General features: G+C 56.6%; 2 protein-coding genes across 3 annotated transcripts in view; both read right to left on the bottom strand.

Moving 5' to 3' along the window:
* Positions 1-13,244, bottom strand: part of MYH6 (myosin heavy chain 6) — a 31,169-nt gene extending 17,925 nt beyond the window's left edge. For both annotated transcript variants that reach the window (XM_024133656.3, XM_024133659.2), the window contains exons 1-23: positions 13,029-13,244; positions 11,686-11,829; positions 11,285-11,441; positions 11,160-11,187; positions 10,763-10,874; positions 10,401-10,493; positions 9,405-9,468; positions 9,040-9,138; positions 8,505-8,608; positions 8,276-8,414; positions 7,504-7,772; positions 7,051-7,221; positions 5,551-5,860; positions 4,789-4,859; positions 4,411-4,498; positions 4,203-4,320; positions 3,934-4,057; positions 3,514-3,650; positions 2,043-2,298; positions 1,665-1,907; positions 1,339-1,515; positions 908-1,053; positions 591-681 (exon numbers count right to left, since the gene is read on the bottom strand). In XM_024133656.3, coding sequence (XP_023989424.1) covers positions 591-681; positions 908-1,053; positions 1,339-1,515; positions 1,665-1,907; positions 2,043-2,298; positions 3,514-3,650; positions 3,934-4,057; positions 4,203-4,320; positions 4,411-4,498; positions 4,789-4,859; positions 5,551-5,860; positions 7,051-7,221; positions 7,504-7,772; positions 8,276-8,414; positions 8,505-8,608; positions 9,040-9,138; positions 9,405-9,468; positions 10,401-10,493; positions 10,763-10,874; positions 11,160-11,187; positions 11,285-11,441; positions 11,686-11,829; positions 13,029-13,229 — 3,342 coding nt within the window. In that variant the 5' untranslated portion in view covers positions 13,230-13,244. The remainder of the gene's footprint in view (positions 1-590; positions 682-907; positions 1,054-1,338; positions 1,516-1,664; positions 1,908-2,042; positions 2,299-3,513; positions 3,651-3,933; positions 4,058-4,202; positions 4,321-4,410; positions 4,499-4,788; positions 4,860-5,550; positions 5,861-7,050; positions 7,222-7,503; positions 7,773-8,275; positions 8,415-8,504; positions 8,609-9,039; positions 9,139-9,404; positions 9,469-10,400; positions 10,494-10,762; positions 10,875-11,159; positions 11,188-11,284; positions 11,442-11,685; positions 11,830-13,028) is intronic.
* Positions 13,245-18,365: 5,121 nt separating this feature from the next.
* Positions 18,366-19,437, bottom strand: LOC102980244 (myosin-7). The gene is made up of 3 exons (XM_028495644.1): positions 19,297-19,437; positions 19,041-19,175; positions 18,366-18,502 (listed from the first exon to the last, which is right to left on the bottom strand). The coding sequence occupies exons 1-3, from the start codon at positions 19,420-19,422 to the stop codon at positions 18,485-18,487; spliced, it is 279 nt and encodes a 92-aa protein (XP_028351445.1). The 5' UTR covers positions 19,423-19,437; the 3' UTR covers positions 18,366-18,484.
* Between the last annotated feature and the right edge of the window lie 465 nt (positions 19,438-19,902).

Raw genomic sequence — 19,902 nt, 5'->3', positions numbered from 1 at the left:
ACAAAGTGGGTTCCTATACAATATCTCCTCTGGTCCTCTGCAAGGCAGGGGTCATTAGTCCCATTTTACAGATGAGAGGAGAATCTGAGGCTCAGGAGGGGCAGTGACTTGCTCAAGTTTGCAGGAGCTGACTCCATATCATGGTGCTCTGTGGGGATCCAGCCTGAGTTAGTGGCTAGGGTAAATACCTGGGAAGAATAAGAACAGAGCTTCCCATGGGAAGGTGCTCCATGAAGGCCCTTCTCACCCCCATGAAGCGGGGAGAAGCACCAAAAGTAAGGGTTAGAGGAGAACGGAGCCCTACCAATTGTCCCAGAGCAGAAAACCCATGAGGCGGAGCATAGCTCAGCAAGAGAAGCCCTTTTAGTAAGTATGATCCCCACCCTCTCCCCCAGATAGTCCTGCTGAAAGAAGACATTATTGCTCTAATGGGGGAAGGCTGATGTTCGCAAGTGCCTGTGAGTCAGGGCTGTTGGGGCCTCCGGGCGGCTTGGGTTCTAGATACTGTCTAGAACCCTAAGCAGCTCCTGCAGCCTCAGCTGCCTCAGCACCATTGAGCTCCCGGGTGGCTACACCCAGAAGAACTTCACCTGGTTTTCCTTCAGTTTCTTCTGCAGCTGAAGGGCCAGTGCCTGCTCATCCTCAATCTTACTATTCAGCTGATTAACGTCAAACTCCTTCCTGGAGGAGAAGAGGGTGACAGGTGGTTTTCCTTTCTCTGTGCCCATCCCCTCCTTCTGCCTCGGCATGCGAGGACAAGTCCCTTCCCCCTGGCCCCGAGGGTGAAGGTAGGGGGCGGGGGCTGTGTGCCCAGAGCAGCCTTGGCCAGAGGTGCTGCAGCACCTTGCTCTCTAACCCTCAGGCCAGACACCCTCAGTAGCCCTTCCTGGCCGCCGCAGGCTCCTACTTCTTGAGCTTTTCTTCCAGCTGCAGCTTGTCGTTCTCTAGGTCCATGTTGCTCTCCTGGGTCAGCTTCAGGTCACCCTCCAGCTTCCGCTTGGCTCGCTCCAGGTCCATGCGCACCTTCTTCTCCTGCTCCAGGGATCCCTCCAGCTGGTGGAGAAAAGGAAATGAACAGGATGTAGGAAACCTGAGATCCACAGTGCATCCTCTTCTGCTCCCTTCTAAACCCAAAGTCCAATGGGATTGGAAGTCAAACCAGCAGAGTTAGCCCTGCAAGCATGAAGGATTAGAGACCCAGCCTAGTGAGGAACTGCAGAAAGAAAAGGTCCCCAGGGGTCATGGAAGTTAGTTCTAGGGATCGGGAACCCTTTGGCCATTGGTGTTGCGTGAAAAATCCCAACCTGAGAGGGATGGAGCATGGTTGTTACTACTCACATCATCCACCTGCTGCTCCAACTTGACCTTAGACTTGGTCAGGGTGTTGACCTTGTCTTCCTCAGCCTGAAGGTCATCCAGGGCCTGTTGGTGGGCCTCTTGCAGAGCTTTCTTCTCCTTGGTCAGCTTGGCAATGATCTCGTCCAGCCCAGCCATCTCCTCTGTCAGGTTCTTCACCTGTTGACCAAGAACCCCATCCCCTTTAGGGTCAAAGGTCATCAACCTGGAGACATCTGTGGAGACCTCCAATGCCAAGGACCAGGGCCACACTCAGGTCTGGGAATCCTGAGGAGACTTGGGCTGGAGCCAGAGGCAGCTGCCCTCACCTTGTTCTCTGTTGCGTGCTTCTCCTTCTCCACCTTGGCCAGCGTCAGCTCCAGGTCATCAATGTCCCTCTTGAGCTCAGAGCACTCGTCTTCCAGCTTGCGCTTCTTGGCCGTGAGCTCGGCGTTCATCTCCTCCTCGTCCTCCAGCCTCTCGGTCATCTCCTTCACCTTGGCCTCCAGCTGGATCTTGTTCTTGATCAGCTGGTCGCAGCGCTCTTCCGCATCGTTGAGGTTGTCTTGTTCCTGGGAGAAGAGGACAGAGAGGAGAGACGGTGATGAAAGAGAGGAGAGATCCAGGGTCTTAAAGAGAGCTGGAGCTCTGAGACTCAGATGAGACGGGCTACAATCCAGGGGAGCGGAGAGGAGAAATGGTCTCACCGCCTGCACTTGGAGCTGCAGGTCGTTCTTCTCCTGCAGCAGGGACACCATCTTCTCCTCCAGCTCCTTGCGTCGAGCCTCCGACTTCTCCAGCGTCTCTTTGAGGCGCCCAAACTCCTCCTTCATGGTGGCCATCTCCTTCTCTGTCTCTGCGCTCTTCAGCAGCGGTTTGATCTTGAAGTAGAGCTTCATCCAGGGCCAGTTCTTGACCCCCATGAAGGCCCGAATGTTCCACTGGATTACCAGCAGGGCATCCCTGGCAAAGAAACATGAAGGCAGGGAAGGGCACTGTACAAGAGCACTTTGCAATCATGGGGCGAGCAGCACTCGGCTCCCAGCACATCTAAGCAAGTTTGTAGGCACCTGAGGGCAGGAACCCTGTCTTGTAGCCTTGATAGGCAACCCCACCTCAGCATAACCACACTGAACATGGAGTTGCTCCATAAATATTTATTAATTGATCAATTCAACAAAAAGGCAGTTTATAGCTTCCTTACTGGAGTATTAGTAGCTATGGAAGCTACCACTTGGAGAATGTCTGCCGTGTTCGGTGTTTCTAATCTCATAAGAACCTCAAGCATGTTAAAAATATGATATTTTCCATTTAGGAATATCTATAATATATGTGTAAGTTATGAAGCATGAAACAAAATGACTGTCCATGAACACATCACCCAAACAAGAACTAGAGCATTGCCATCGTTGATTCTACCTGTGTGCTCCACCCCATCCCCTTTCCTGGTCCTTCCACCAGAAGCAGCCACTACCTTGAATCATGTGTTTTTTGTTTCCTGACTTTTTCAAAAAATATTTTAACCATATATGTATTCATCTTTTAACAATATGCTATTTTAAAAATTATTTCTGAGCTTTATAATAATTGCATCACACAATAGGTATCCTTCTGTGACTTGCTTTTGTTTACTCAGTTTTAGTTCCCTCCTTTTTCATTGCTTTATAATATTCCCCCGAATGAGTATACTACTATTCACCCATTCTCCTGTGGGTGAAAATTCAAGTTGTTTCCAGATCTTTGCTGTTTTGACCAATGCTACTATAAAGATTCTTTTTTGTCTCATGTTGAACACGTGCAGGAGTTCTTCTGTGGGAATGCACTCAGGAGTGGAAAGGTACGTAACTGTTCAACTTTAAAAGAAAATGATACATTGTTTTCCAAAGAGATTGCACACATTTACACATCCAGAAGCAGTGGGTCAGACTTCTTGATTTTTGTCAATCTAGTGTTTTAAGATGGTATCCCATTGGAGTCTTAATTTATATTTTCCTAAGGGGAATTTTCTTTTTTAAAGAATTCAAAATGAGACCCAGAGTGGCAAAGTCACTTGCTCAGGCTAGCTAGTAAGTGGTGGAGCCAGGATTTGAATTTAGGTCTCCTGACCCACGCCACTTCGCTCTGCTTGTCTGCCTCTTACATCTCTGGGAGTGCCTCTCTCTTTCCCTCCAGTCTCACCTGCGCTCCAGGATCTTCTTGAACTCAATGCGCATGAGCTGACCCCGGGCTTGTGCCTGGATGCGGGTGATGATGCGGCTCAGCCTCTCGTCCCGCATCTCCTCCAGCAGCCCCAGCAGCCCCGCCTTGAAGAACACCTGGGGGAGAGGGGTAGAGCCGAGGGGGCCACAGCCTCAGAGAAGGGTAGCCAGGGTGGAGGGAGAGTGTGGGAGACCCTGGCTCAGCTCCCCAGGGCCCTGTTACCCATACATCCTAGACCTGGGAGTGAAATGTGAAAAACAAGACAGAAAGGAAGCCTGGGTTCCAGCCCTTGGTTGATACGGGTAGCCAGGGATCAGGGGTTGCCTTCCAAACTCCCAGCTGGTCCACTCAGCACGGTCGCACATCCTGCAACGCCACCCTACGGGGCTCTAGACTCACCTTGGTGTGGCCGAACTTGTACTGGTTGTGGTCTATGTCCAGGGAGCCCAGCAGCTTCTCTGTCCCTTTCCTGCTGTCAATGAACTGGCCCTCGGGGATGGCTGCCGGGTTCAGGATGCGGTACCTGGGAGGGAGGTGCCCGTGGTTACCCACGCTCTGCACTGATCTGCTCTGCCCACAGAATCTGAGGCCACCTGAAGACTCCCCTCCCACCCGAGGCTGCCCATGCTCCCCCTGTTCCCTGAGCCCTGGGGGGCCCTGGTACCCACCTCTGCCGGAAGTCCCCGTAGAGGATGCGGTTGGGGAAGCCCTCCCTGCAGATGCGGATGCCCTCCAGCACGCCATTGCAGCGCAGCTGGTGCATGACCAGGGGGTTGTCCATCACCCCTGTGGCAGGAAGGGAGAGGGAGGGGGTCAGCCTTAGGGCAAGTGGATGCCAAGTGCCCTCTCCAGACCAGACCCTTGTGCATTGCTCACCGGGAGCCTTCCGTTCATTGGGGATGAGGCAGCGCACAAAGTGAGGGTGGGTGGTCCTCAGGTTGGTCATCAGCTTGTTCAGATTCTCCTGGGGGTGGATGCGAGTTGCAGGTCAGGAGCCACAGGGACCATCCCTTTGGTCCCTGAGCCCTGGGACCCAGACAAGCTGTCACCAGAACCCTCAAAGGGATAGGGAGCTGCTACACAATTTATGATGTGAGTTCAGGCTTGTATAGAAGCTACATGCCAAAAACGACCACATAACTCTAGCTTCTTTCCTCTCCAAACTCAGAGCATCAGGTTAGGGTGGTGCCGACAAAATGCTCTGGGCTGGGCTTGTCCACCACAAGTCTCTTGGCATCTCTGGGCCCTTCTTACCCGGTGGAGGGCCGATACTGTCTGAAATGATGAGCCCTTTTTCTTGCCTCCTTTGCCTTTACTGCTGTCCCCTAATAACAAGAGAAGGAATGATGAACAAGGGCTTGAAAATGGACGAGGCCTCGGGTAGGGGCAAGGCTCTGCTGCTCACTAGATGTGTGACTTTGGGCAAGTTATTCTCTAAGTCTCAGTTTTCTCATGAGGAGGAGAAGAAGATTAGAAAAGATCAAGCATGGAGCGTGCCTTTCCAGGGCTTGACACAAAGCAAGCATTGAAATAACATCAGTGCTTTCTCCTCCCATTCCCTTCTAACCCCGATCCATGCTTACATCTTTCCACTTTCTACTTTTCTTCTTGTACTTTACCCTCATCGTTTCAGTTCACACCCTTTCTCTTCCTTCTCTGAACTGGAGGCTCGTTTGTTCTACTGTATGTTCAGTGATCCTCTCAACATTTACTGTGACCTCCAGCAGGCACGGCTCCATGCCAGGCCTGCTGCAGCGATGTGCGTGCCACCCTCACTGATTTTCAGTTGCTCAGAGTCTTGAAGAGATGCACAGCATCTACAGCAACGTCCATAACCCAAAGGGGAAAATGGCACTTCCACAGAAGGGGTAGAGATGGGCCGCTGTGGGATCTCCTGACCCCCTCCCGTGGCTCACGGGCTCCCTCCTGCCTTTAGAGTTGTGTGCTTTGAAGCAGCGGGATCCTGGCCCCTTGCACCTCCAGAACTGCTCTGGCAGTGCAGGGCTGCCCTCTTACCGACATCAGTGGAGGCATACGAGGAGAAGAGCGTGGCCATGAGCTTGAGGGAGGACTTCTGGTACAAGCCCACTACCGTCTCGTTGAGCGGGTCTTTGTTCTTCTCCAGCCAGCCTATGATGTTGTAGTCCACGGTGCCAGCGTAGTGGATCAGGGAGAAGTGGGCTTCCGGCTTCCCCTTGATGTTACGCGGCTTCTGGAAGTTGTTGGACTTGCCCAGGTGGTTGTCGTACAGCTTGGCCTTGAAGGTCATGTCAGTGGCCTTGGGGAACATGCACTCCTCCTCCAGGATGGACATGATGCCCATGGGCTGATGACGGGGTGGGGAGGGGGAGAGCATCACCTGAGTGCACTCCCAGGCTTGCAGAGTCCCATACCCCGACAGAGGAGAGACTGCAGCCCAGTGTAGCAGCCAGGCCACAGAGAGCCCGAGCTGGTACCTCGTGTCCCGATACAGGAAGCCAATATTCCTGGAGTTAACCTAAATCCGAATACATTCAGATCTGGCCAGTGTAAACTCTTTCTGCCCCAGTGGACCCAGAGAAGAGCCCTGTACTCCCAATCCCCAGCCTCCGTCCCCGCCAGGGCTCAAGAACAGCCCCTTCTTCCTGAATGGCTCCCTGCCCCAGCGCGGGGTGAAGGCTGGGACAGAAGTGTGTCAGAGGCGCCAGACTACAGGGCAGGCCAGACTCGTGCCTATATGACGGGTAACAATCGTTCAAGGAATGGTCAGAGGGATCCAGGTTCTGCACAATGTCCTGCACTTCAGAAAGTGTAGCAGCTCTTGACTTTTCTTGGGACAGGGATCCTACTGAGAATTTGGCGAATCCAAAGACTCCCTCCCCAGAAAAATACACATACACACACACACTTGCATATACACCTCGCCCACCACCAGTCCACACACACTTTTACATACAATTTCAGGGAAATCTGAGGCTTCTGGAAGAGCAGCAGCCTGGATAACTACGCAAAGCTTGTGGGGAAGGCCCTGTTTTCTGACTGGCCGTGGCTGGGCTGGGGGAGGGGCAGTTGCTGCGGCCTCTGGCCTCCATCAGCAATGGAGCCCGGGGAGTAAGTCAGCACTAGGAGCCTCCCACCAGCTCCGTCCTGTCTCCTCTGAGGAACCTCCATAGATAAGAGGAGCTGAAGACAGGCTTATCCTCAGCCAACAGGGAGAGGATGCGAAGCCAACATGTCTAGTTTCAGCCTAGTTTCCTTCCACGCATGACGCTTCTCATGGGGTGTCAGAGGGGCCAGGAGCCCTCTCCTTCACTACATCCCCCTCTTAAGACCCTGGGAGGTGTCCACCAGACAGGACAAGGTCTTAGGTGCTGGGGAGAGAAGGAAGGGCTGGACCTGTGTATACTTGTGATGTCAGTGTGTGAAAGCAGGGCTTGGGATTCTGGGAACTAGTTTCCTGGGTGTAGAGGGACAGGGCTGCCACTTTGTCTGGGATGGCGGGTGAAGGGGACCTGGGTGGAGGGGCCGAAGCGGCACCTTCTCGATGAGGTCGATGCAGGCCTGCAGGTCCATGCCGAAGTCGATGAACTCCCACTCGATGCCCTCCTTCTTGTACTCCTCCTGCTCCAGCACGAACATGTGGTGGTTGAAGAACTGCTGCAGCTTCTCGTTGGTGAAGTTGATGCAGAGCTGCTCAAAGCTGTTGAACTACAGAGCGGGGGGTGGGGGAGGGGAGCGGGTCAGGTGGGCAGCTGTCCGTGGCCCACGGGGTGGGCCCAGGGCTGCGTCCAGCCCGGCAAGGGGTGCAGCTGGTCCCTCCCCTCCCCTGTCAGGGCGGGGAGGGAGAGCCGCCTGAAGACACATGACCGTCTCCACCACTGCGGAGCCCACCGCCGTCCCGGCGCCTGGCCTGCAGCCGGCTCAGCCAGCGGTGGCTGCCTGTGCGAACCAGTGAGTTACTGTTCTCCCGGCCCGGGGCTCCCCACTCACGTCGAAGATCTCGAAGCCGGCAATGTCCAGGACGCCTATGAAGTACTGGCGCGGCTGCCTGGTCTCCAGGGTGGCATTGATCCGCGTCACCATCCAGTTGAACATCTTCTCGTACACGGCCTTGGCCAGCGCCCCGATGGAGTAGTACACCTGCTGGACATTCTGCCCCTTGGTGACGTACTCATTGCCCACCTTCACCCGAGGGTGGCACAGCCCCTTGAGCAGGTCGGCTGAGTTCAGCCCCATGAGGTAGGCGGACTTATCGGCATCTGGTGGAGAAGGAAAGGGATAAGCAAACACTTTCAGCAGACCCTCTTTCCCTGCCCAGGACCATCAGGTCCTACCTCTCTCATTAAAGAGTTGCAAATAGGGACTTCCCTGGTGGCGCAGTGGTTAAGAATCCCCCTGCCAATGCAGGGGACACGGGTTCGAGCCCCAGTCTGGAAAGATCCCACATGCCGCGGAGCAACTAAGCCCGTGCGCCACAACTACTGAGCCTGCACCCTAGAGCCCACGAGCCACAACTACTGAGCCCGTGTGCTACAACTACTGAAGCCTGCACGCCTAGAGCCCGTGCTTCACAAGACGAGCCACTGCAATGAGAAGCTCGAGCACCGCAACGAAGACCCAAAGCAGCCAAAAATAAAATCGCCGAAAGGCACCCCTTTTGGACACAGAATGGGAGACCGTGCTCCCAGAGGACTGTCTCTGCGTGACGGGCAGACACCCATCCCCTCAGGCCTTCTCAGTGCCTGCTCTCCCGCCATTGAACCTTCAGTGCCGTCGGGCTCGGCCTGCTCCTCTCGCTGCTTCTGCTTGAACTTCATGTTTCCGTAGTGCATGATGGCTCCCGTCAGCTTGTAGACGCCGGCCTTCTCCTCAGGAGCGAAGCCCAGCACGTCGAAGGCGCTCTGGGGCAGGGCGAGAGAGGCAGAGTGGGGCCTCTGGCGGGGCGGGCGGCCCAGGGGCCCCGGGAGCCCTCCCACTACCTCCTCACTCACATCCGTGGCCACGAGCTCCTCGGAGTCGTCGATGGAGGCCACGGACACCTCCCCCTGAGACACGAAGGCGTAGTCGTAGGGGTTGTTGGTGACCAGCAGCATGTCTGTCCAGGCGAGGGACAGGGCAGGGGACAAGGGGGTGGGAGGGGGCACGGTGCGGGGGAGGGGTGGGGAGAAGGGAAGAGCGGGAGTAGGTAGAGAGGAGGACCGTCAGCCAGGACCAAGGGGAGGATCCAGAAGAAAAGGAAAAGTGGGCGACGAGGACCCAGGGTGGGAGGATTTTGGGCGAATGACAGGTGGGAGAAGGGGAGGCAAATGCAGAGGAGAAGGAGTAAAGCAGCAAGGAAGGGTGGAAAGGGAGGCAAGAATTGACACAGGGGAGTCCAAGGTGAGGGAGGAAGAGAAAGGCAATGGGCAGATGGAAGGAGTGGGGGTGAGCAGGCTGGCGGGACGGGTGAGGAGGAGGAGGGATCTGCCCTGCACAGGCGGGCTTGCGGAGGGTGCTGGGGCAGCAGGGCCATCGGGCTGGGCTCACCCAGCAGCTCTGGCTTCTTGTTGGACAGGATCTGGTAGAAGATGTGGTAGTTCCTCTCAGCCTTCAGCTGGAAGATCACGCGGGACTTCTCCAGGAGATCTGAAGTGAGGAGAGGGGAGGAAGGCAGGTAAGGAGGGAAAGAGCCAAGCCAGCAAAAGGGCGGAGGTCAGGGGAGAAGGGCTGTCACGGCAAGTGGAGAGAGCCAGGGGAAAGATACGGTTTAAAGGAAAAAGAATTCTAAAGCCAAGAGGCAAATGTAGACAGAGACAGAAGATGGAGGGGAAATGCTGAGGTGGGGCATCCAGCGGGAATGAAGGCAGAGGTGGAGGACCCGGAGGTGTGGGCAGGGCTCCCCATGTACTCACAGGTTTCTATGTCTGCAGAAGCCAACTTTCCAGTGGCTCCAAAGTGGATCCTGATGAATTTCCCCTGGGGGCAGATGGGACAAAGAGTGAGAGAACTGGCCAGAAGAGACGCGTGGAGATCCTGGACCTCAACGCAACCCAGAATGCCCTGGACGGTTCTGGAAATGTAAATGACTTCTTTGGAATCCCAGTTTAGTATCAGTAAAACAGGGAAGAGGATGCCCATCCCCACATGCCACCCAGGGATCTCTGAGCAGAAACGACACAGGAGGGGACTTCCCTGGTGGTCCAGCTGTTAGGACTCTGCTCTCCCAATGCAGGGGGCCCAGGTTCAATCCCTGGTCAGGGAACTATCAATAGATCCTGCACGCCGCAACTAAAGATCCCGCATGCCACAATGAAGATCCCACGTGCCGCAGCTGAAGACCCAGCTCAGCCAAATAAATAAATAAATAAATATTTTTTTTAAAAAGAAAGAAATGACACAGGAATGAGCACTGATAGAATGTGTCCTGTTTGTACCTCTGATATGATCTCTTGTAATCCTCCCAATAACCAGCAAGGTAGATACTACTACCTCCGTCTCACTGATGAAGGAACTGGGGCTTAGAGAGGTGTGGGGACTTGCTGGGCAGATGGAATGCTGGGGAATTGGCTCCAATGCCCATGCTCTCTTCCCACTTCCAGTGTGGAAGAGCTTTGGAAACAGTCATAAGGAAAATCTAGAATGTGACCCAAATCAGCCCTGTTACTCGGCTCTGGAACAGCTGTGGTGGCTCTGGGTCTCTTTTCTTGAGTTCCCAGCACTCGGGGGCCAGGCTGAGTGGGGAGGGTTTGGAGGGTGTGTGTGTGTGTGTGTGTGTGTGTGTGTGTTTTTTTATATCCCAAAACCAAATGCAGGACAATCAACCAGGTGGGGTGACTGTTGGCAAAACTGCACCCCCTTTTTTAGTTGAGGCCGCGTGAGGCCAGTTGGCAGTGGTCAGGTGCACTCACGAAGCGGGAGGAGTTGTCGTTCCGGACGGTCTTGGCGTTGCCAAAGGCCTCCAGGGCGGGGTTGGCCTGGATGATCTGGTCCTCCAGGGTGCCCTGCAGAGGGAGCAGAGCGCGGGGCTGCATCTCCAGTCCACCTCCAGGTGGTGGTGGGGAGGGTGGGGGAGTGCCTGGATGGACTGCTGGTGGGTCTGCAGCTCCAACGGGTCATATTCAGACCTCAGAGTGTGCGTCTCCTGCCAGGTAGGTCTTGAGCACTGGGCTCAGGGGTGCAGTCCACACTGTTTCCCAGGGCAGGGCTAGGGGTCACCTGGTCAGCCCACCCCCCCAGTCCCCCTCTGCCAAGCCCGTGGCCCACGCGGCACCTTGGTTGCATTGACGTTGTCCTTCTTGCCACGGTCACCTATGGCTGCGATGCTGGCAAAGTACTGGATGACACGTTTCGTGTTCACAGTCTTCCCTGCCCCAGATTCTCCGCTGGGGGCAACAGGGACCCATCAGAACCCAGATTCCCACCGTCCTCCATTCGAAGTTCAGCACTGCACTCTCCTCTCTCAGAGTCCCAGCCACCTAATCTCCTCCCCCGGGGCCCAGCTCCCTGCAGAGTCTGCCCAGCACTGTAGGTCACTCCGGCACTCCTCGGAGAGCCCAGTTCCTTGCAGTCTCCGCCTTAAACCTTTCCTCCCCACCCCATCAGCCCCAGGAATCAGCCTGGGTCCCCCTCAGCCCACGCCCCTCTGTGGCTGGATGGTGTTTGCTCACGTGATGAGGATTGACTGGTTCTCCCGATCTGGAAGAGAAAAGAGCGGAGGCAATGGGGTCAGGGCTGAGGGCCCAGGTCCACGGGTGTGTGGCTGAGGGGTCACAGGTCAGAGCAGCCGGCCCACCTGTCAGCATGTACTGGTAGGCGTTGTCGGAGATGGAGAAGATGTGGGGCGGCGCCTCGCTCCTCTTCTTGCCCCGGTAGGCGGCCACCACCTCGGCGTTGTACACCGGCAGCCACTTGTAGGGGTTGACGGTGACGCAGAAGAGGCCCGAGTAGGTCTGAAGCGGGAGATAGGGCAGTCATGAGAAGTTGGAAGGGAGAGCCTGGGATGGGCCGTGGTGACAGGCAGAAGAGTCCCTGGTGAGCCCAGCTGGCTCCTCTCTTCCTGCAGCTGACCAGGGACGGGATGGGGTCAGAGAGCCCTTTGGGAGAGTTCCAACCTCCTCCCCGTGAGAGAATCGCCCCGGCCTACTTTGGACTCTGTGCAGGACAGGCTGCCCGCCGTGTGCAGGACACACTCACGTAGATCATCCAGGCTGCGTAGCGCTCCTTGAGGTTGAAAAGCACCGCAGGCTCGTGCAGGAAGGTCAGCATGGCCATGTCCTCAATCTTGTCGAACTTGGGCGGGTTCTGCTGCAACACCTGGTCCTCCTTCACGGTCACCGTCTGGGGAGGGGGTGGGGCAGTAGGACAGGGGTGACCACACTCCCACCAGGACCCTTGCCAGCCTCGCCCACTTACCTCCTCCCAGAATACAGGCTGTGGCCTGGCCTCGTTCCCCTAGCTCTTCTCTCACCAGTGCCTGGGCCCTAGCCCATAGCTCCCCATGACACCAGATAATTTACCTGCCCACTGCCTCTCCCTTCCTAGGGACTGTCCTAGAGTCCCTGTGTCTTGCCAGTTCCCCAGACCCTGTGCCCACGAGCATCACCTTTCAGTCCCTGCTTAATTGTCTAGGGCTGGCCGCTCTCTGACCTGTGCACACACACCTTACCCTGACTCCTGGGGGCAGTACTTCAGGGCATCAATTGCTCAGGGCAAACCTTGCCACTAATGGAAAAACATCTCACCCATCTACCCTACACTCTTCATTGGTCACTGTCAAATGGTTTGATCGTCACTGGTCAGTTTGCCGTGCCCTGACGTCATGAGATCCTTCAAGTAGGTATTCCAGCATTTTTTACAGTGGAGAAAACTGTGGATCGAATAACTAAATGATTTGCCAGCATGGTGGCTGCTAGTGGCAGAGCTGGGTTCAGGGTCAGAGTCCCCAGAGGTTGTGGCCTGTTATTACGCGCCTCAATGGGACGCAACGGTCAGCCAGCATGTGTGCGAGGCACACGGTTCTGAGCCCCCGCTGCTGGCCAGCGGTAGTTCTCGTGGCTGGCACGAGGGACCAGGACTGTGGATTTCTGAGTGCTGGTTGTCAGCCCTGGACTGAGCAAGCAGCTTAAGAGTTCCTGCTCTTTGCGTTCATAGGTAAAAGTTTGCTCTTGGTATGGCTGGGGAGGACTGGGGATACTCGGTTCATGGAGGAAACTGAGGAAGAGTGGAAGGACGCAGGTTTGAGAAGGGAGCTTCATTTGATGCCGTGTCTATGCCCTCTTTATCTACAAGTCCCCTCTGAGGAGGAAACCAGCTGAGGTTTTCGGTCGCCAGCATCCTCTCTGGCAACGGGCTGGCGTGGGGCCTTGTTACACCTGCTCAGACCTAACAAGAAAGGTCAGTTCTCGCTCAGATGCTGGGCTTCTCGAGCGGGGCTCATCCAGCACCCCCGCTGGTTTTGGCTCTTCTCCAGAGCCCCTCAGCTCCACTGCATGTGGCTCCACCCCTGCACCCACCACCCCGTGCTGTGCCCCACGCACCTTGCCATTCTCCGTCTCGGCAGTGACCTTGCCTCCCTCCCGGGACAAGATCTTGGCCTTGACAAACTCTTCCTTGTCATCCGGCACGAAGCACTCAGTGCGGATGTCGAAAGGCCGGGTCTGGGCCTCGAGACGCTCCTTCTCTGACTTGCGGAGGTACTGGGCCGCCGCCCCAAAATCGGTCATCTGGGCATCGGTCATCTTGTCCCTCCTCTGCGACTGAGACAGGAAGACCCAGGCCTCAGTGGGTGGCATTGCCCTCTGCCCCCGACTCTCTGCCCCACCTCCTCACCACCTGGGTCCTATCACTCTCACCTCCCTACCTGGCCTGGGTCCAGCCCTCCCCAACTCGGGTTTTGCTTCCCTTGCCCTCTGATGTGAAGCTGAAGGAGAATCTGTGAGGGGTCTGGGTGGGGTGGAATTGGCTAGAGTTTGCTAAGCTGAGGTGCTGAGCTGCTCAGAGGAGAGACAGGGGGCCCCTGGTGCAGCAACCTGGCTTCCAGGAGAAAAATGGGGTGGTTCTCACCCGGCTATCTCCTCACAAATCCTGGAGGCTCTGGACCATGGGCGGAGCCACAGAGGTACAGCCAGGTAGAGGGAAGAACAGACAAGGAGAATGAGGAACAACGGAGGCAGGCCCGTGGGGAGAAGTAAGCCGGGAGGCTAAACCGAGAGCCAGCCAAGTGGGACAGACCGACATGGGCAGTCAGGGGCAGATGAGAGGCAGAGAGACAGGAAAGAAAGGATGCAGAGCTAGTAAAAGTGAGAGGAGTGGGATGTGGAATCCGAGTTGGAAACAAGAGAGGCAAGGAGATTAGAACACGCAGCCATGAGGGCAGGAGGAGAGACAGACAAAGAAGTATGATAGTGACAAGTACTGACAAAGCCCAAGAGGCAAAATAAAATTGGACAAAGAGACGGAAGCCATCCAAGGAGGGACAAAGATGGAGAAAGCTCACGGAGGATACAGAAAGCAGGAGAGGACAGATGCAGGGAAAGAAATGCAGATAGGAGAAGAAAAGAGGTTTCTGGTTTTCCCCTTGGAACCTCCCCTCTGTCAGTGGAAACTTCCCAGGGCTGGAGAAAGTCAGTTTTAGCAGAAGCCTTGGGCCTCCGACTGACCTGCACCCCCGTTCCCCTCAAGCTGGGGGCTCTGAGGGCTGGCCACGGAGCTCCCACCCAAACCCCATCTTACCTGGTTCAGAGGAGTGTCCGTCTGTCCCTAGAGCACAATCCTTTATATCCTGCTGCACCCACCCACTGTCTAAATTTGGAGTCTTTCCCTAGGGACCCTCCCTCCCACCTCTCTCCCCTCCCGGCCCCTCCTCCCTTGATCCCTTGGCTCTGGAGGTGACAAGAGGACAGGAGGGCCTCCAGATTTGCCCATGAAAGGTCTGTCGCCCGAGCCCCTCTGGCTCCAGGGCCTTTTTTTAGTCCTCGGGCACATTCCTCCCCTCCAAAGGATTGATGCACAGATAGTGGGAAGACAGGACTTCTCACACCACTGCCCCCGCACCACCAGGCCCTTACCTTGGTTATTTTTAACCTGAAGGGTGAGTTGAGCACTCTGGGTGAGGGCCACCTTCTACTGCAGGCCAGATGCTTGTCCCCTGCCCCCAACCACGGGCTCCCCTCCGTCCTTTCCTCCCGGCCTGTCCTCACACAGCCCAGGCTGGGAGCAACTCCCCACTCTCTCTGGACCTGGAGTCCCGTGGTGCTGGGGACTGGTACCTGGAGCCAGGATGCCCAGGGAGGGCTCTACGTCCCAGATCCTTGACTCAGTTTCCTTTTGTCAGGAAAAGAATTGCCATGCTGCCCTCTCTGTGCAGTCCTGGTTTCCTTCTCGTCCCCAAGTCTGCAGACAGGTGTCCTCCTGGGAGCGTGAGGCTGCATTGCTCTGGAGGCACATCTGGAGCCCCCAGCCCCTCCCCTGCTGCTCCTGATACAGTGACCGGCCGTCTTACCGCTCAAACAGGGGAAGGGATGCCCCCACGCCACCAAAGCAGATTCGCACCCAGACCCACAGTCCAGCACCCTCACACACGGCCTTGGCCACCGTGGGTCCGTGCCCATTCTTAAACACACGCATACAGATATTTCACACGTACACACTTAAGTTTGCAGATTTTCCTTCTTGCTTTTATGCACACTGAAACACACATTTGCACACATAAGCTTTTACCCCTCCTCTGCCACCCTCTGCTCCTGGTGAGGTGGGGGTATGGTGGGGAGGGGCAAGAGGTGTTAATCCCAGGGCCTGAGGCGGCGGGAGAGGAGGGGGGGGCTGCTCCCTTCCGCCTCTCTGGGCTGCCAGAGGGTGCAGGTGCTGCTGAGACTGGCTGGGGTCTTGGCCGCCCCGGGGATTTACACAAGCTGGGCCCCAAGCTCTGCGCTCCGCAGGGCGGGGGCGGGGCTCTACCGGCAGCTGCCCCTCCCCAAGTAGAACCCCAGCGCTCTCTCCCGACCCTCGTGGGGCTCATACTCACACGTCCGTCTTCATGGGTGTCCTCCAGCGCCCCAGGCCCTCAGGGACCCCTCCCCAGCCTCCAGTGATGCCGCCTCTGGGAGGCAGTAGGTGTCAGGTCTTCAACAGGCCATGCCTGTGATGACTAAGTGGACATTGTGTGCAGGAAACAAAGCCAGACTGCCCTGCCCTGGCTTGCCCTACACCCTCACACCCAGGAACGCTCTCCCAGCTGCCCCTCCCAAACCATCTCCTGTCACTTCTCAATATAGCTCTAGAGTAGGGAGGTGGGTAGGACGGACAGGGGTCAACTTCTCTGCTTTCCACCAAATATGTGGTCTCTCCCCCAAGGCGCCAACTCCTTAGGACCCTCCACTGCCCCATTAATGGACTCAGGGATACATCTGTCTGCAGGGAACATGTACTCCATATCCAGTGTCCTTGGGGGGACCTGAATCAACCCCACATTCCCATCTCCTGCAGGTGCATATGCCAAATTGTTCCCCCAGGGGATGCAAGCTACTCGTCCCCAGCTCTAGGTCACTGGAGGACCTAGTGTGCAAGCTGGCGGTCAGCCCGTGGCCCAGTGCGTCACTGCCTGGTTTCCATCGCCATGGGGACGTGATAAGGGGCTGAGAACACCAGGTCAAGCTGGGTCAGGCCCAGATGACAAAGACTAGGCTTTGTCCTCAGGGAACCCTATGTCCTGAGCAGGCCAGACTGGGTACAGGTGGAGTGGGGGTGAGGGGTAGGCAGGCAGTTCCCACTGTCTCCTGTGGAAGGAGGAGGAGGGGAGGGGTTAAATTGGTCCCAGGGCTCTGCTCCCTGTCTGGTCTGGTTTGCCCTCCTCTCCCTTTCCTAGGCCCCCTTCTCTCCCCAGCTCTCACATCCATCCCTGCTCTCCGTCCTCCCTCAACTGCTTCCTAAAGCAATTCCTCATTCTGCTAGAAGTCCTGGACAGTGAGGGCACGGGATGGAGACTCCTTCCACAGGGAAGGGGACGAGGAGGCAGGGCTAGCCTTGGCACCGGGTTGCCCCTCTTTTGCCTGGCTCCCTGTATGTCTGTCTCCCTTTCCCTCTGCCTGGTTCCCTGTCTCAAAATTGGGCCTGGCCTCTGATTCTCCTTGGCACCGTGTGTCTGCCCATCGCGGGGTCTGACATGCCTGCATTTCCATGAGTCTCTGCCTTCTCTAAGCGCACCCTCGGCTCGCTCGCCGCCTGTTCCATCTCTGCCTCCACAACCTGCTCCAGGGTCTTCATCTGCTTCTCTCTAACCTGACTGTTCTCCACTTTCTTGATTTTGCTGTCATCTGAAGGTGACCCAGGATTCTCTCCTTTGCCCAGTACCGCCCACCTCGCTCTCCCAGCTTCTCGGTCCAAGGCTTACCCTCCCTGTCTCCTCTCCCCTCCTCTCTCAGCACCCTCCTTCCGTGGCTCGGCTGCCAGCCCTGTCAACCGCCCCCCATCCCCCGGTCTGCTGCCCAGTCTCTGGCTGTTCCTCAGCCTCTCTCCTCTGCTCTGGGAGCTTGGATCCTCTGGGCATCCCCTGCGTCTCCCTTTTCAAGTGTGTCCCTCTCTTTCCTTCACTTATCTCCTCATTGCTCTCCAAGTTCTTCCTAGGAAGAGGAGAAGTGCTAGGTGAGGAGAGTGGAGGAGGATGTGAGGAGAGAGGTGGGACAGGCTGTGGGTCTTTCCAAGGGAGGACACAGCACTTCCTCTATCTTTTCTCTCTGTTGGTTTCCTCCAGGCTTTTGAGACTTCTCCCTCTCTCTCCACTGCCCCGCCCCTCAGGTCTTGCCTTTTTCCTTCCCTATTCCCCTTCTCCCCTCTCCCTCTCCTCCCGTTCTCTAATACAGGCATTCCCTCCTTCCTGGCTGCTGCATTGGGAGCTCAGAGCCCAGAGTGGCTCTGTGTGGTGCATGGGGGAGATTCAGGCCAGGGCCTCCCAAGCCCCTGCCCTCTGTGGCCCATAGCCCCAGGCCTTCCCTGAGCAGCCCAGGTGTGGCAGCGACTCCAGGGGGGCTAGGCTTGTTTAGTTGGAGGGGAGCCTGCTCCTTCCTCCACTTTCCAGCCCTCCGGCAACCCCTCCCCTCCCCTCCCTTCCCCAGGGTCCTGCTCACACGTGACTCTCCCCATCCCTCCTCTGCCTGCCTCCCCTCCAGATGGCCTGCTCTAAATGGGCCAAAGGACCCCTGTCTTCCAGCAAGACCAGACGAGGAGGGTCCTCGGGAACGGAAGCTACCGTGGGAAGTAACGAGGGAGAAGAATGGAGTGCCTTGGACCAAGGGCGAGGCCCCGGGAGGAGGTGAGGAAGAGAGGAAGGTGGGCTAGGGTACAGCTCTCCTGGTCATGATGGGGAGGTGGTTGGAGACCGTGGAGGCTGTGTCTGGAAGGGGGTGGGCTGTGGATGCAAGTCCTCGTGCCCCCTCAGATACCTGCCTCGGACTGGGGCTGGGGGCCCCCCCTGCCCAAGTGGGTCACGCCTCAGGGGGCACCCTTACACACCAAACCTCCTCCCCACAGCCCAGCCTCAGTATTGTCAGAGGTGAGGGTAGTGTTTATCAGATCTGGGGTGTAGGTCCATGCAGGTGGGCTCACTTGCTCTAGGAGAGCCTTAAGGGCCTCCTTAAATCTTCTTTAACTCCCAGGGTCTCTGGGCCAGGGAGAGGGCTGGCAGGAGAGGTGTCCCCTGCTGAGGAGGAGGTGAAGGGGAGCACCTGGCAGGGCTGCACAAGGATGCTCAGAGCCTCACAGGCTCCCCAGGGAGGCCTCCTGGGTCTGGACTCCTCCTCTGGAGCACCCACCCCCACCCCGTGTCCATGTCCTTGTGTTCCTGTGGCTGGCAGACTGTGAAGAAGAGTCTAGAGTCAGGATCTCACTTCAAGGAAAATTGCTTTATTCCGCTTCCTCTAAAGGGGCTGCTCTCCGGCCTCCAGGACTGGGAGCTTCGTTGCACCCTCAGGATGGGGCAGATCAAGGAGATGTGGCACAGCTACTCCTCGTTCAAGCCCTTTGGGAAGGAAACAAAGTCCAAACTAGCTCCGGAGAGGTGGGTGTTGGGCAGGGATGGGCACAGGCAACAAAGGGGAGATGGGCCCCCATGTGGGGAGGCCCCCTGGTGGTGGGAGATGGGTCCTAGGGGTCAGTGTGGAGGGCAAGTTCTGGAGGGTAGGGCTCTAGGGTCAGCAGGAGGGAGGCTTCCTGGGTGAGGACAAGGGGTCCTCTGGGAGGTACATCTTAGGTTGGAATTACAAGGTTGAAGGCCTAAACTAGGTGGAAGAGAAGTAGAAATAGCAGTTGGGGGAAATTGGGACACACTAGGTGTCTATCATTTGGGGTCTTTGCTGACCACCCTAGGGCTGGGATTCACAAAATCATTGGTAGTCAGAAAGGGAGGAACCCTAGAAATCATGGAGGACTGAGTTACCCTGCCTCTGGGGTCGTGGGGTTCAGCTGTGGGGGTGAATGAAGGGGAGGGATGCTGGTGCAAGGGGCTCTGTCCGAGGGGGACTGATGTGTGTGTGGGTGCTGCCGTGCGGGAAACCCACCTTGGCGCCGATGTCGCGGCTCTTGGCCCGCAGCTTGTTGACCTGGGACTCGGCGATGTCCGCCCGCTCCTCTGCCTCATCCAGCTCGTGCTGCACCTTGCGGAACTTGGACAGGTTGGTGTTGGCCTGTTCCTCCTGCGGGGGTTTGGAGGGGCGGGAGGATAAGGTGAGAGGAGCCAGGGGTTATTAGACTCCCAGCCTGGGGGCCAGCTCCTTGTCCCCTCCTCCGGGCCTGGGCCCCATCAGGGTCACTCACCGCTTCCTCGGCCTGGCGCTTGTAGGCCTTGACCTTCAGCTGCAGCTTGTCCACCAGGTCCTGTAGCCGCAGCAGGTTCTTCCTGTCCTCCTCCGTCTGGGGGTCGGGCAGAAGTGAGTACGGCATAGTCAGGGGAAGCACTGCAGCCCCTTCCCCACTCATCAGCTTTACCCTGAATGCAATATCCTGACCCAATTCACCTTCTGGATCCTCACCGAACACTTGATTTCTCCTTACAATTTCTTATCAAAAAAGGTATGAATACTTTTAATGGTTTGTACCAAGAAAGAGTCTAGGGAGCAGATGGGCTCCCTGAAATTGCACACAAAACTGTGCGTGTGCACAGGCCCTGGGGGGTCCTGGGGGGTCCTGGGGGCCCATGGAGAGTAAGCCCCCTGTTTCTAGAACCCAGCGTGTGCTGGCGGGAACTCTGGGACTGCAGGCCTGACAGGATTACCTGGGCTGCTGGGAAATGACATTGACTTGATCTAGGTTAAGGACAAGTATGCATAGAGGGATGGCGACTCTCTGGATTAGAATGGAAAGAAAGTCTAATTGACAGTCTGATTCTAGAAAACACCATAAGAGCTAAAGTCTACACTTCCC

The sequence above is a fragment of the Physeter macrocephalus genome, chromosome 11 (assembly GCF_002837175.3).
Source record: "Physeter macrocephalus isolate SW-GA chromosome 11, ASM283717v5, whole genome shotgun sequence".
In the NCBI taxonomy this organism is placed as follows: Eukaryota; Metazoa; Chordata; class Mammalia; order Artiodactyla; family Physeteridae; genus Physeter; species Physeter macrocephalus.
Note: the sequence above shows the minus strand (reverse complement) of the source record. Positions and strands in the feature narration are given on the sequence as shown.

Excerpts from the sequence above, each read along its gene's own strand:
- LOC102980244 (XM_028495644.1), bottom strand. The coding sequence starts at position 19,422 with ATGCCGTACTCACTTCTGCCCGACCCCCAGACGGAGGAGGACAGGAAG. Across the intron at positions 19,176-19,296 it reads AGCGCCAGGCCGAGGAAGCG|GAGGAACAGGCCAACACCAA; the intron begins GTGAGTGACCCT and ends AAACCCCCGCAG.